Consider the following 15,208-nt stretch of genomic DNA (forward strand, 5'->3'; position numbering starts at 1 on the left):
TGCATTGTGAATTTAGACCAGTGTTGAAATCATTCTTATTATTTTAGTTTGTACTGTAGGATCCAAAAAATGAAGGTTTTACCTGATATTGTTTAGTTCTGTACTTTGCCAGAAAAGTTTGCACATTTTTATAACGTCATTTCAGAACCATCCTCATGACCAAAGTACTTTATTTCAGCTCAACAAAAATATACTAGGTCTGTACTTTGTATGCCAAATACTGTGCTAGTTTATAGATATATAGAAATTAATATGGCGTTTGCCCTTGAGAAGCTTATAGTCTAATGAGAGACATGGACATGTAAACAGTTTCACTACAGTGTATAGAACACTGATAGATGTATTGGAGGAGCACCTCTTAGTACTGCTTTGAGGATTCAAGGAAAGCTTCCTATAGCATGAAGCTGAGTCTTAAAAAGTGACTGACTGTAACTTCACAAGGTAAGAATGGAGACTTAAATTTATATCGCTTTATCGTGTTTGTTTTGTAAAGGAAATACTTGCAGGATCAAGAGATACAAAGTTTTTAGATTATTTTACTAGTTTACCTAAATGAAGTTATGTGTTAGGTGTGATAGCAATTTAGATTCACATATCAACCTGGTCAAATAATAAACTTGGATGAAAGACATAGTTATTAAATGTACTCTCTTGTAGTTCATTCAGCTGCTGAACAGGAGCAGTGTTTACTGGCAGGTCTGATTTATGCTATACCCAATACTGAGATAACTGAGATACTCAGTTTAACAATTTATAATGTCTAACAAGTAAAAATAACTTCAGTATCTATTCTGTTAACAAGTATTTTTGAACATTTACCAAATGACATGTTCTTTTTAGGCACTTATGATACACCTGAGGGGGGAAAAATAGAATTTCCTGGTCTTTTGTAATTTATTTTTCTGGGGGATTGGGGAAGATGACATTATAAATAGGTTAATTATGTATTATGTTAGTGGATGATATACTGTGGAAAAAATAGAGCAGGGTATGAAGGATTAGGAGAGATGATATGAAGTAGTTTGATATATAAGTCTGGAGTGCAGAAGAGAGGTTTCGGCTGGAAAGAGACTTCTGGGAGTTGTTGACATGTATGTGATCTTTAAAGTCATGAAACTGGATGAAATCACTAAATCATAGATAATAGTTAAGAGAAGGATACCAACGACAGAATCTTGGTCTACTGTTAAGGTATTTAGTTAGAGGAGGAACTAGCAAAGAAAGCTAAGGAAGAACAGCCAATAGCATAGGTCCTGTAAGTCAAATAAAGAAAGTATATCAAGGAAAAAGGAGCAATTAACTTACTGAAAGTTGGTAATAGGCCAAGGAAGGTAAGAGTCAAATGCTGTGGATATGTCGAGTAAGAGGAGCACTGAGATATCTGCTCATTAGATTTAGCAACGTGAAGATTGGTCAGTTTAACAAGAATAGCATTGGTGGGGTAAAAGCCTGCTTGAAGTGGCTTTAAGAGAAAATAAAGAGAATCTGGAGGTAGCAAGAATTGTCAAGTGTTATAATTAGGGTGACCATATGGCTAGATTTCCCTGGTGTTCTGGTAATCATCACTTGTCCCAGCATTATTTTTAATAGAGCCTCATTTCACTCTCAAATGGGTCCTGGTTTGAACAACAAATGATATGGTCAGTGTGGTTATAATTTGCTGTCATTACTCTGTTGGACACCCAAATTTGACCAGTAGTATCCTTTCTAAGCCAGCTTTTATGACTTTTTGAGAGAACTCAATTAGTTCTTCCTTTTCTGGCATAACAAAATTTTGCAGGGATTATACTTTTTCTGCCTCAGATCCATAATCAGCCATTTCTCTAAGAAGGCTTGTTTCATTTTAGTGACATTCAGAAACCAAGAATTGAATAGATCTTGATTGGGGAGAAAGGGAGTGAGAAAGGTAGGTGACCAGTTACAGAAAGGCATTTCACGATAAGAATTTTAAAAGCAGACGGCCAGCCAAAGATGCTGAGGTGGGAGAACTGGAAATTTACTCAGGGAATTCTGTGTAAAACTGAATGAATGGCATATGAGACTCCTAGAAAAAGTGTATTATGTAATATTAGAAAGAGGCATTGAGACCAGGTAATGAAAGACCAGACTTAAGTTCTTTGGCTTCATTCTGTATTCAAGACAGTGACACAATGGGCCTTGGAGTTAACTGGTTCTGGAAGCAGGAAACCCAGTTATGCTATTATAATCCACACAATCTATAATGAAGTTCTGAGCCTGTGGGTAGGATAATGGTGATCCAAAGGAGGGAACTAAATTCAACAGACACTACAGCAGAGAAAGTGGAAAGGGGGATGAGAGCATAGCAGAAGCATGACGAAGAGGCTCACAGTGTCAGATGACTCTGAGCTGTCTAACCTGAGTAACAGAGGCTGGAGATGCCATTAATTACCATAGATAACACAGGAATAGGTGAAGGAGGGAGACAAAGATATTTTATTTGGAAAAATCCCTTGGCAATATGATGACAGAGTATAACCTTATTGAAGTTCCATCTGGTACTGTATTTAGGAGACAGTAGAACAATATTTAGGAAATAAGGTTTTTGTTGTCACTGAAGGGTAACCATAATGAGATTCCCATCTGTGGAAACGCATGAATTTGGATGTCAATAGGTCTCTCATGAGTTATTTCAGTTTCTTTATTTTAGAGAAGTGCATTTCTTGCCTCATTTCCAAATAGACAAGAAAAACCTCCAAGAATCCAGACTTTTCTTGGCACCTTGTAATTCCCTGGTATTGGGATTAACCCCTCATAATCTAAATATCATGTTCCAATTTTAATCACATTTTGGAAACTACAAACATGTTTTATATTTTACTGCATTAAAAGCCCAATCTTAGAGCCAATTGGAATTAATGTCAGCTTGATTACTGCCTCCAAGTTACTTTTTGTCTTTACCCAGTGTCCCTCCCCACTGCCTGATATCGAGTAGTTTGGTTGCAAACATACTTTCCCCACTGAGCCAGAGACAACATTACACTGGTTATATAGTTATGAGTCAGTATATTCATTTGTTCAAATGAAAGCCTCTGGAGAGAAGGAGACAGCCAAATAATCAAAATTGGGATTAACTAATTTCAATTAAATTTGCCCTTTTGAATATAAGCAAAGCAATAGTATCTGGCACAGTGTGAAATAAAGGAACTGAAGGGCTTCCCTGGTGGCGCAGTGGTTGAGAGTCCGCCTGCTGATGCAGGGGACACGGGTTCGTGCCCTGGTCTGGGAAGATCCCACATGCCGTGGAGCGGCTGGGCCCGTGAGCCATGGTCGCTGAGCCTGCGCGTCCGGAGCCTGTGCTCCGCAACGGGAGAGGCCACAACAGTGAGAAGCCCGCGTACCGCAAAAAAAAAAAAAAAAAAAAAAAAAAAAAAAAGGAACTGAAATATTCTGATGGATCTGTTTATTAGTGAATGGCTATCTTTAATGCAGGAAACGTGAGCAATGTTAATTTAACGTGATGAAGAAGAAATTTCTACTTTATTACCACTGACAACAGGTTATGGCAAAAAGCAAAATGTGGGGATTCTAGTTTGAGCCCTGTTGTAAAACCTTGAATGAGTCTCTTAAACTTTATTAGGTTATCATTTTCTCTTCTATAAAGTTGAGTGGTTGAGGGTCCCCAAGGTTAAGTGATTTACTAGAAGGATTCACAGGGCCCAAGGGGAAAAAAAAAGCTTTTATACTCAGAGCAACAGTTTATTTCTGTTCAAGGATGCAGATTAAAATCGGCAAAAGGAAAAGGCACATGGAGGGAAGTCCAGGAGAAATCAAGCATAAGCTTGTAGATGCCCTCTCCCAGTATAGTCGCATGAACACACTCCTAGCAGTGATGTGTGACAACACTTGCAGAGTGTTGCCTACCAGGGAAGCTCAGTTGAGCCTTGGTGTCAGGTTTTATCGGGAGCCAGTCACATAGCCATGAATCATCTACATGACTCACCTTAACTACTCAGACTCCAGCTCCCCAGAGCAGAGACATGATCACCATAAATCACATTGTTAGGGTAAACTGCCTCATCAAATTGGTAAGCCTGTGGCCCAAGGGCTCAGAACTTATTTCCTAGGAACTGGCCAAAGGCCACTCCTGAAGATAGGCCTTCTCAGGAATGTGCAGAGTTTGAGCAGCCCAGGCCTGCTGAGTTAACCCTTTCCTACACAGGTGTAGAATTATGTGAGAGCTGAAGTCCCTTATAATTCTGATGTTTTATGAATGGATTAGTAACTCCTAGCATATATATTGTAAAGAAGTTAATGCTTTATTTCATCTTTAAGATGGATTGGATAGTTACAAATTTGAAACCTTAAATAAAAGAAACGAGTTATACTGATGCTAGAAATAAAGCTGGATTGAATGTCTAAAATAAAAGAATGTATGTCTTATACAAGTCAACACGGAGCCCTGCTCACTGATGAGTAAACTTGTAAGTGGGAAGATGAAGATTTTCAGACTTGAGTTATTTTAAGGAAATCTAAGGGAAAATACTTAAGCTCAGCTTCAGAAACTAAGTTCAGTTAGCATTTGATTGGTGGCAAATTACTGTTATTTTTAATTTCCCTTTGATGATAAATTTAAACTTTTTTTTTTTTTTTGCGGTACGCGGGCCTCTCACTGTTGTGGCCTCTCCCGCTGCGGAGCACAGGCTCCAGGTGCGCAAGCTCAGCGGCCATGGCTCACGGGCCCAGCCGCTCCGTGGCATGTGGGATCTTCCCGGACAGGGGCACGAACCTGTGTCCGCTGCATCGGCAAGCGGACTCTCAACCACTGCGCCACCAGGGAAACCCTAAACATCTTTTTTTATGAAAAATCTTTGCAGCATTTTTGTAAAATAGCTCAGGTTTTACTTGTCCAGTTTAATGTGTCTCTCTTACACTCATTTTAAAGTTGTTTAGTGCAGTATTCCATAATTAGCATTTGTTACATAACTCAGGTATCTTCATTTTCCCATTGTTTTTTCTTGATCCATGGTTTTCTAATTGAGAATGGTTTTGTGTTTTTACTTTTGTCATTTTACTTTCTGTTAAACTTTAAAAGTGTTTAAACTTTTCTTTTTTAAGTTGAAATCTAGGTAGGTATCTTTTTCCAAAGTCCATAACATATGACTTTGGTATAAAATTTGCAAATTACCATATGGAATAATGCATCTTATTCTCCATTTGAAATTGCAGAATTATTTGAAATGGTTAAATTCAATTTAAAGTACAGAAAACTCTAAAATTTAAGAGAAATATTTTATCTGAAAAAAGGCATTGGAATTAGTTTCGTATAAAAGAAAGCCAAGTGTTCCTGTCTTAGTCATTTTACTTAGAATTAACCCCATATATTAGGAATGGCATAGTGTAAAATTATCATATAAGCACTGAACTGGTATCTTTTCTTTCACATTTTTATTGGTATTTTCTTAACCATGTTTAAGTCTACCTTTCTGCATTGAGTATGTTTAATGTCTTCAGAATAGGAACAGAACTGCTATGTAAAAATGTCTTTTGCTGGGTCTAGAAATGGATCTTAGTTTTCCAGTTGGTAATGAAATCTTTTCTCAGAAAGAGCAGTCTTGTCTTTTATGGCACCTGCCTGGCTTATTAGCTAATGTGGTTTCCCAGCCATTCACAATATAATATCTACGTTTCAGTGAGTTCTTAAGTAGTATTTGGCCTTCTCCCACTATGAATAAAAATTATGGTAATGTAGAATACTTTTGAGCAGTAAGTCTTCTGTTTTGCAACACTCTAGTAGTCCTAGCTATTTTTTCTAGTATTTTATCTCTTCATTTTTGCTTTTCTAAAGGAAAAACCCACATTGGCAACTAAAAATTCTTTGGAAATTCTGAATTTGACTTGTCTATTGGTAAGAGACTTTACTAACCTCTCACTAAGAAATAGGCATTTAAAATTTTTTCACTCTGCTCCATTTCTGGTGAACAAATGTATTGATATCATTATACTAGGATCAAATAGTCAAAGGTGGATAAGAGACCATTCTCACCCTTGAAGAACTTACACTCTGGGCTCTTCATTCCATTTTCCCATAAAGAAAATGAAAGATTAAGCTTAGTATAAGCATAAATTATTCCCTGACTGTTTTATGTAGTTCCTCAGACCTTTTGACCAGATGGCTTACTACCTAACCATGTTCAAGCTAGCTTAAGCAGAAGTGTTCCCAACAAGCTGGTTCCAACTACTTCCTCTTCTGAGTAGTTAGCCAGAAACCTGGCATTGTTGCAACTCTTTCATGTCCAAGCCTCTAAATACCATTTGTCTTTTAGAGTTCTCTACATTTTACCTAAATGAGGGCTTTTTGGAGTTTTATCCACAAAGCTTGCAATCTTATGTGCTTTTCAAACTCTTGTGGGAAGCCATTCATTTATAATGAAGAGAGTAGATGTATTGTCAGGTAAGGTACCGCAGCCGCAAATCCAGTAAAACATCCATCATCCAAGGCATTCTTTGAAAACTGTGAATTCCTTCAGATCTTTAAAAAAAAAAATGAGGGGCTTCCCTGGTGGTGCAGTGGTTGGGAGTCGCCTGCCGATGCAGGGGACACGGGTTCGTGCCCCGGTCCGGGAAGATCCCACATGCCGCGGAGCGGCTGGGCCCGTGGGCCATGGCTGCTGGGCCTGTGCGTCCGGAGCCTGTGCTCTGCAACGGGAGAGGCCACAGCAGTGAGAGGCCCGCGTACCGCAAAAAAAAAAAAAAAAATGAATTCCCACTATCCCCTGCAGTTTATATTACTGATCTATTAGACCCTAGTGAATTTTGCTGTAGCAACCGGCTTTCATAATCAGTTTGAAGGGTAATTTATTCTTAAAATATGAGTAAATTAAATTTTGTGGCTAAATTATAACCTATCATTAGAACTACTAAATCCAATCCAAGAATAATGAAAATAGTTGTTTAAGACTTCTTCATTTAAACGTGTATTAGATATTCTGAGTCAGAATGTATATAAATTTAGAATTTGGAGCAATTAAGAGATGATTTGAAAGTCCTCGCAATTTACCATGAACTTGTCAAGTAGACTGCATAGCAGACTTAGAAGGATTGAGAAAGGCTGTGGATTAAATTTTGTCTTACATGCTGAAGGGAATACTAACATTTGAGGTGCTGTCTATCCATTTGGAATAACACATCAAAGAGTCTTATTCTGAAAGGCAGTTCATCTCTTCTGAATAAAAGTGTAGGGAGGGAAGAATAACTTCATAATATATATTTTTTTGCAATTTTTGCATTGTCTGGTAAACTGCTTGATTTATTAAATTCCTCAGTGTCTAATTAGGATAGTTCTGAACCAAAATTCTAGTTATGGCACAGCATTCCTGTCCATACAGTTTTGTTATTTAAGCACCATTTAAAAATTTTATATGAACTATGTCATAGGAGATAGCATTCCCTTTTAATGACACACATGTTTATATTTAAAATTAAGGTAAAAATGAATTGACCCAAAATACTGAAGTATGAGTAGGGTGATAAGGAAAGTTTAAGCCGTCCAAATGCATCTAGATTTTACTTTTATAGTTTTAAGGTAAGTATTTAATTCTGGGCATTATTTATGGTATATGGTGCTTGTCCAAATAATATGGTGTAATGAATTATTTTATAATATGAAGATTAGTGGGAGATAAAACGTATGTATATTCGTTTTCTAGTGCTGTTGTAACAAGTTAACACAAATTTAGTGGCTAAAAGCAACACAGATTTATTATCTTACAGTTCTGGAAGTCAGAAGTTTTAAACCAAGTTGTCGACAGAATTGTATCCCTTGTGGAGACTCTTTCAGTTTTAGAGGTCACCTGTGTTCGTTGACTCATGGCCCCTTCCTCCGTCTTCAAGGCCAACAGCACAGCATCTTTAGTTCTCAGTACCTCAGTATCTCTCCCTTTTTCTCCTCTTTCTCTAACTCATACCCTTCTGCTTCCCTCTTAGGAGGAGCCTTGTGGTTACATTAGGCCCACTCTGGGTAATCCAGGATCCCCATTTTAGGATCCTTAACTTAAATACATAATAAAGTCTCTTTGGCCATGTAAGGTAACTTATTCACAGGCTCTGAGCATGAGGACAAAGTTTATGTGTTATTCTTTCTCCTGTGCCCCCACATTTCTTTTAACTCTAGCTCTGCAGATACATACTTATCATCAGTTCTTTTACCAAAATTATCTCTTGCTGGCTGAACTCCTCCTCTAGAAGATTCCTCTGGACAAACACCTGTGTACTGTATTTCCTGAATTCTTGCAAGTTCAAAACTTTTTTCTAGACCTGATTCTTTAGAGCTATTTGACTGTAAAATTCTTGGCTTACACTTGCTTATATTGAAAATGCTGCTCCATACTTATTTTTATTTCGTTCTTGATATCTGATACCAGCTCAGTTTTTTCACCCTTATAACTAAATTGATCTTTTTGGCCACAAGCTCTGAAGATTTTTTTCCTTTGTCTTTATAAAGTCTAATAGTTTTACCAGAATAGGTTTCATTATTGATTGTTCCAGGTCTCTTTAAGCTAGTACATAGTAAACCTTTTGTTAAATTATTTGGTTTTTTTTTTGCAGAAAGTTGTTTTAGAACTATAGTTTTAAGTACTGGCTTTTGTCTATTGTTTTTCTTCTTCAGAGACTCCGATTACATGTATGTGGGATCATCCTTTGCCACTTTCTTTCTGTCCCTTTTTCTTTATCTTTTTTTCATTTTCTTGACTTTCTTCAGTGTTTTCTTGACTTTGTTCCTTATTGAATTTTTCTTTAAATCTGTTCTCTCTTTCTGAGATAGTTTTTCTTTTCTTGCATTTTATTTCCTAAGCTTTGATGCACTTCTGTGTTTTACCTATTTCTCTTCTTCAGTGTTTTAATTTCTCATTTTGCAAATTTTTTAGTATAGGCCCCAACTACTTGTTTGAGGCTCCCTAATGTAGTTTGCAAGATTATGTTACAGTTGTCTTTTTTTGTTTGTTTGTTTGTTTTTGCAGTACTCGGGCCTCTCACTGCTGTGGCCTCTCCCGCCGCGGAGCACAGGCTCCGGACGTGCAGGCCTAGCGGCCCCTGCGCACAGGCCCAGCCGCTCCGCGGCACGCGGGATCCTCCCGGACCGGGGCACGAACCCACGCCCCCTGCATCGGCAGGCGGACTCCCAACCACTGCGCCACCAGGGAAGCCCCAGTTGTCTTTTTGATGTTTAGTTTTTAGGAGAGAATCAGATAAAATGTTTTGATTTACATTTTCTTTTTTCTTCTTAAATTAATTTTATATGAATTTGACTTTTTTTCTTTTCTGAACTGTAGACGTTTCTTATACAGGGCCCACCTTATGTCAGTATGGCAAAGTGACATTTTTTTAGTGGATAATGAGAAGGAGGACTTGGTTTACATGTATTTTCTTTCGTCTCTGTAGGGTCCTTAATTTCTCTTTCTTTCCTTTACCTACACTGTTATCACTAAAGGGAAGTGCACAACCCCTATTTATCTAATTCTCCTCAAAGCAGTGCTTCTTGAGGCTGTTGCCTTCAAAATCACTCACTTTCAAGCCCCTCCTTCTCTGTAGTGCTGTGAATTACCAAGTCTGAGACTTGTGTTCAATACTTTGAGGTTTTGTAGTACTTTTTGCTTTCTTGTGGTGCTTTTTGTCTGTCATTTATGCATGTCCTTCACTCCACTCTCTTCTTTTCCTCCTAGTATCTTAGTCTTTGATTCTCTGGCTCTGTATATTCATAAGCTTATAGCAGCAGTGAGAGCTGATGAATTTGGTGTTAGTTTCTCTGCTTATAGGTATTTATCTACTAATAATGCTGAGGGCACGGTTCATGTTTGGTTTTATTTGTACTTGTTGAATTTATTGTTTTGGAGGGAATATGTGGGTGGGTTGAGAGTTAGGTAGTATCATTACCTTCTGCACTTACTTAAGTTCATTTTAGCAATAAAATTTAACCAATTCACTCTTTAGGCTGATTTTTGTCTTAGAGTAAAAAAAGGTGCTTGTAGCCAGCCATTGACAAATGTGGGGCAAGTCTTAAAATCTGGATTTTTAGCTATAATTTAAATAGCTTTATTAACTTGAAACTGCTTAAGGGAGGCCATCTCCTAAATTAGCTCATCAAACTTAAAGGCATTTTCAGCCAAAATATGTCACATAATGAATTTTTTTATATATACACACACATACAATTTAAAAATGAGTCCATTATTTATGTACTTTTTATATGGGTTTGTTTTACGTACACATTTTTCACATTTATATTAGTGTACACAAAATGAAATTGAGTTTTTACTCTCAGAAACAGTGCTTTCTGATCTTTTTGACATTAGATCATCATTATCAATATTTGATATTTTTTTTCCATTCTACTCTTCTTCCAAAACTCTAATATAGCTCTTTAATATAGAATTTGTGGTAATTTTTCAGGAGTTACACAAACCAGTATGTACAAGGATAGTCATCACATTCCTATTTATAAAAAGATCAAAAATCAGAAAATGTGTTAATGTCCAGTAGTAAGAATTTGGTTAAATAAATAAGAGCAAAAAAACCAAAAGTAGACATTTGCCCTGTTATTAAATCAAGCTAGTTTACAAAATACTATGGTGCTGTTTTTGTTTAAAGTATAATTTAAATATCATTTTCACTTAATGTTTGCACAGTTTTTGTCACATCACTATCCACCTCACTGTCACTCAGTGTTGTTTTAAAATCAACTGATTTTTCTATTTAGCTTTCTTCTAGACAATAATTTAAAAAATGTTCATTTTTTTATGCATATTACAATAACTTGATAACTATTAATGTAGAAAAATTGCATTTTCATATGATCTAAAGTCATCCTTCATTCCCTTAGTGGAATGCATATCAAACTTAAATTCTTTTAAAGAAGCTTGTAGAAGGGTGTATAATAAAATTATAACCATGTAAACATTGCTGGTAATTTTACTTATTTTTCTTTCTGTTTTTCTGTGTTTTTTAATTTTCTAAAATAAATCTGGATTAATTCCTTCCATAATAGAAAAGTGTTTTGTGGGTTAGATTTTTTTTTTTTTAATCAAGAATTAAGGGACTTCCCTGGTGGCGCAGTGGTTAGGAGTCCGCCTGCCAATGCAGGGAACATGGGTTCAAGCCCTGGTCTGGGAAGATCCCACAGGCCGCGGAGCAACTAAGCCCGTGTGCCACAACTACTGAGCCTGCGCTCTGGAGCCTGCAAGCCACAACTACTGAGCCCACGTGCCACAACTGCTGAGGCCCGCGTGCCTAGAGCCCATGCTCTGCAACAAGAGAAGCCACCACAACGAGAAGCCCACACACTGCAACGGAGAGTGGCCCCCACTCGTCACAACTAGAGAAAGCCCACATGCAGCCATAAATAAATAGATAGATAGATAGATAGATAAATATTTAAAAGTAAGAATTAAAATTAAGTGTTTCTCTGTAAATCTCTACATTTCTTTATAAATTGATAGAATTGCCAATGTCCTGAAATGTCATTAAAATAAGTAGTAGTTTCTTTAAATAATGGATTTCTTAAAAGCAAAACATGGGAAGGAATTTCTCATATAATAATGACAGTTTAAAATAAGGCTCATAACTAAAATTAGTTTGTTTTATTCTTTTACAGGAGTTGAAACCTGATATAGTAACTAAATCTGCTCTTGGTGATGATATCAACTTTGAAAAAACCTGCAAAAAGGTACTTCTGCAAGGGGTTGTATTTCTTTTAGGAAAAGTTCCTTATTTGTATTGTTGACCTACTTTTTTCCTTTCACTTTTTTCCTTGAAGAGAAAACTTACCAAAAGCCAGTTACTAAAAAATCAATCAGTCAGTCAGTCAATCACCTGGTATGATTATTTTTTTAAAAAACCAGTTACTATTAGTGTACAGTGATTTTTCCCCATTTGAGCTCTACTGCTGCCACCAAAAAATATTTTTATGGTAATTTATGAATTTTGCTTTGCTGTGATACCACACCCTCAAGGACCTTAAAGGTATGTTGAAGTTAATGTGGCATTTGTGTGTTAGATAGCAGTTGGTCTGTTAATCTTACAAATTAGAATAAAGACTCTTTATTTTTATTCTTTCCAAATAGTTTTTATGAATATTTTATTTAATCCCTGTATTTACCCTATGAAAATTATTTTTACCCCCTTTTTGTAAGTAAGGAAACTGAAGCTCAGAAAGAATGAAGTGAGCTAATTAAGGGTATGCCACTGTTAGGTGCACAGTTAGGACTTTTACCCAGATCTTCTGCTCCTTGCATTTGCGTCACTTGCTTCATCCTTTGTATTTCCTCTTTTTCATTTCTATCCACTTTGCTAAAGGCTACGTGACAGTTCACCAGAGAACAGATTTTTGGATTAATTGATTTTTATAACTCTATTACATTTCTTTTTTCACTTTTCTTCACACTTGCTCTAATCTGTATTATTTCTTCCTCTTGAATTTGTGCTTACTGTGCTCTTTCTCTAGTTTCTTAACGTGGAAGCTTAAATTACTGATTTAGACCTTTCTTTTTTCCTAATATAAGCATTTTAATGCTATAAATATCCCTCTAAGCATTGCTTTAGCTACATCTTATAAATATGGTATGTTATATTTTATTTTCTTTGAGTTTAAAATGTTTTAAATTTCTCTTGAAATTTCACCTTTAACCTATGGTTTAATTAGAAGTACATTGTTTAATTTCTGAACAGTCGGGGGTTTCCAGGTATCTTTTCGTTAGTTTTCTTTATGATCCATGTGCATACTCTTTATGATTTTTATTCTTTTAACTTTATTATTTGTGTTATTTGTCCAGAGTATGGCTTATCTTGGTGAATATTTCATGTGCACCTGAAAACAATATTATTATATTGAGATCAGTGTCCTATAAATGTCATTTAGGTCAAACTGATTGATGGTGTTGTTCAGGTGATTTACATCTTTACTGACTTTCTACCTACTTGTTTTATTGTTGACTAAGAGACGTGTTTTGGAATCTCCAACTGTAAATGTCAATTTTCCTATTCCAGCCTTAAGGAAAAAAATACTCTGATTCTACATTTATGTACACTAGCACTCACCTCTCTGCAATTCACTGATTCTAGCCATGTTAAATTTTAAAGCATTTTATTTTAAGAAGGCCAGAACATGAAAGTTTTTGTATGTTTGAGGGGAGGGAAGATTTGTTGTTGTCACAGTCCTTGTCATGAAGGCAACCCCAAAGTCATGAGCATAATTTTACTAACAGCTTCCTTATTTTATACTAACATGATTTTATAGTAAATATTCTTATTTCATAGCATTCATTCATAGAGAGGAAAAAAATTTAGTTCTGTTATAGTTTTTAACTTGTGTCTTGGTCTATCTATATTTCTGACAAAATAATGACATGTTAAAAAGAATAGTGGTAATTGTATAAAAATATGGTAGAACATATTTGTTTTCTCTTGAGAGTTTAAAAAAATAATAATTTAAGGTTTTTACCAGAAAAAATTTTTTGAATTTTCTGGTTGCTGCATTCTAAAAGTATTTCAATAATATTTAATTTGTGATGAGAATAAAAAGCAATTTATTTTTAGTTGGCTAATACTATGTTTCCATTTAAATTTCAACACTAAAACTTGACAATATTATTTAATTTTAACTTGAAATATTCAAAATAAAATATCCTTTGTCTTTTTTTTTTTTAACTTTTCAGCAGATTTTTTTCACTTTGGAAGGTTACTATTAGTTGATGCATGTGTAATATTTGTAGTATCAGGTTTTTTTAGGGTATCTTCTTTCACTTACAGCCCTTTGTTAAAGCTTCCATTGTGTGAAATGTCATCCTAAAAATGGGGAAATGTGTCTATATTCGCTTATCCATTTTTATTTTGTAATAGTAAATTCATTTGCGTATTACTATATTTGTAGTCATGAGACTTATAATATTCACATAGAAAGTTTAGTTTCTAACTGAAATATTGTCAAGCAAAACCTGATTGCATTTCTGCCCTTCCTCCAAACAGAAGGAAGGAAAGGGAGGTGGAGAAGGAGAAAAGGAAAACAGTTCTGTTTCATCAGAGTTCTTGATGGAAACCCTTGAGGATTTAGAGCCAAGGGAAATTGCCTTGTTTAAAATGATTTCAGATTCCTCCCAAGCTATTTGATTTCAACTATTTTGCTACTGTTTTATGTCATTTGTGATATTCTTTGATTGGATTCATGTTCTGTATCAAAATATGTTAATAAATTAAACCTCTGGAATAAAAATGAGGCAAGTAGCAGTGTCATGGAGAGAAGACTGATTAGTTTGCCATAGGAAGGGAGGTTAGTGAAAGGTGACCAAAGAGGAAATAAGGCTATTACATAGAACTCTGTACATTTGAAGCTGTCTGACCATCAGAATAGAGCAGAACAAACTAATTTGTGTAACTTCTTAGAGCTTGCACAATTCTTCCATATACATTATTACCTCAGTTGATCTTACAACAATGATCTCATATGGAAAACATTCATGTGTGCACATGCATGTGTGTAGTAATACTAGTAGTGTCTTCATTTTCCAAATTCAGAAAGGGGTTAGAAAGATTAAGTAGCCAGTTAATATTTGTACGAGAGTTTTAAAGCTAGAGAGTTTGGGGACTAGAACTGTGACATTTCCAGACAATTATTGCCAGAATTTCAAGGGCTTCTCAATTCAAAACATCTGTTATATGCAGAGCAATCAGCTAAGCACTATGGAAAAAAGGAAGGAAATAGAACACAGTTATATTAAACAGCTACAGGATGAGAGGAAGCAAATTAATATTTGTTAATATCTACCAGTTGCCTGATTCGTTAGATGCTTTATATACGTTAGCTTTCTCAGGGAAGATGACGATAATCTTATTTAACAGATGAGACAATGGGCCCAGAAAGGTAAAATATACCTATGGTCATAGGTAGCCAGTAGGAAATGTCAGATCCAAGTTCTAAACCCTGGTCTCTGCCTACAAAATGAAAGTTTAGGACAAAAGGATGGAATAAGTCCCACATATGTAAGACTGCATTTTGGAAATCATGGTGTTGTAGGGATTTTAAGAGTTCATTGAATACAGAAAAGTCTCCCATTCTTTTAAATGTGGACTCTAAACTGTATTTTGCTTTGTTTGCCACAGTTCTTCTGATCCAGCTGAATAGACTGTTTCTTATTATATCTCTAAATGTTTTTAATAAATACAAATATGAATGTGTTGGTTTATATCATTAGGTAAAACC

General features: G+C 35.7%; 1 protein-coding gene across 1 annotated transcript in view; it reads left to right on the forward strand.

Annotated features, from left to right (window-relative positions):
• The window catches only part of SRFBP1 (serum response factor binding protein 1), a 62,898-nt gene that overhangs the window by 26,411 nt on the left and 21,279 nt on the right, over nucleotides 1–15,208 (forward strand). Inside the window, exon 4 of the mRNA XM_081232440.1 lies at nucleotides 11,609–11,680. Within this exon, the coding sequence (XP_081088566.1) occupies nucleotides 11,609–11,680 (72 nt within the window). The remainder of the gene's footprint in view (nucleotides 1–11,608; nucleotides 11,681–15,208) is intronic.

The sequence above is a fragment of the Mesoplodon bidens genome (genome assembly GCF_964165515.1).
Source record: "Mesoplodon bidens genome assembly, chromosome: 4".
Lineage (NCBI taxonomy): Eukaryota > Metazoa > Chordata > Mammalia > Artiodactyla > Ziphiidae > Mesoplodon > Mesoplodon bidens.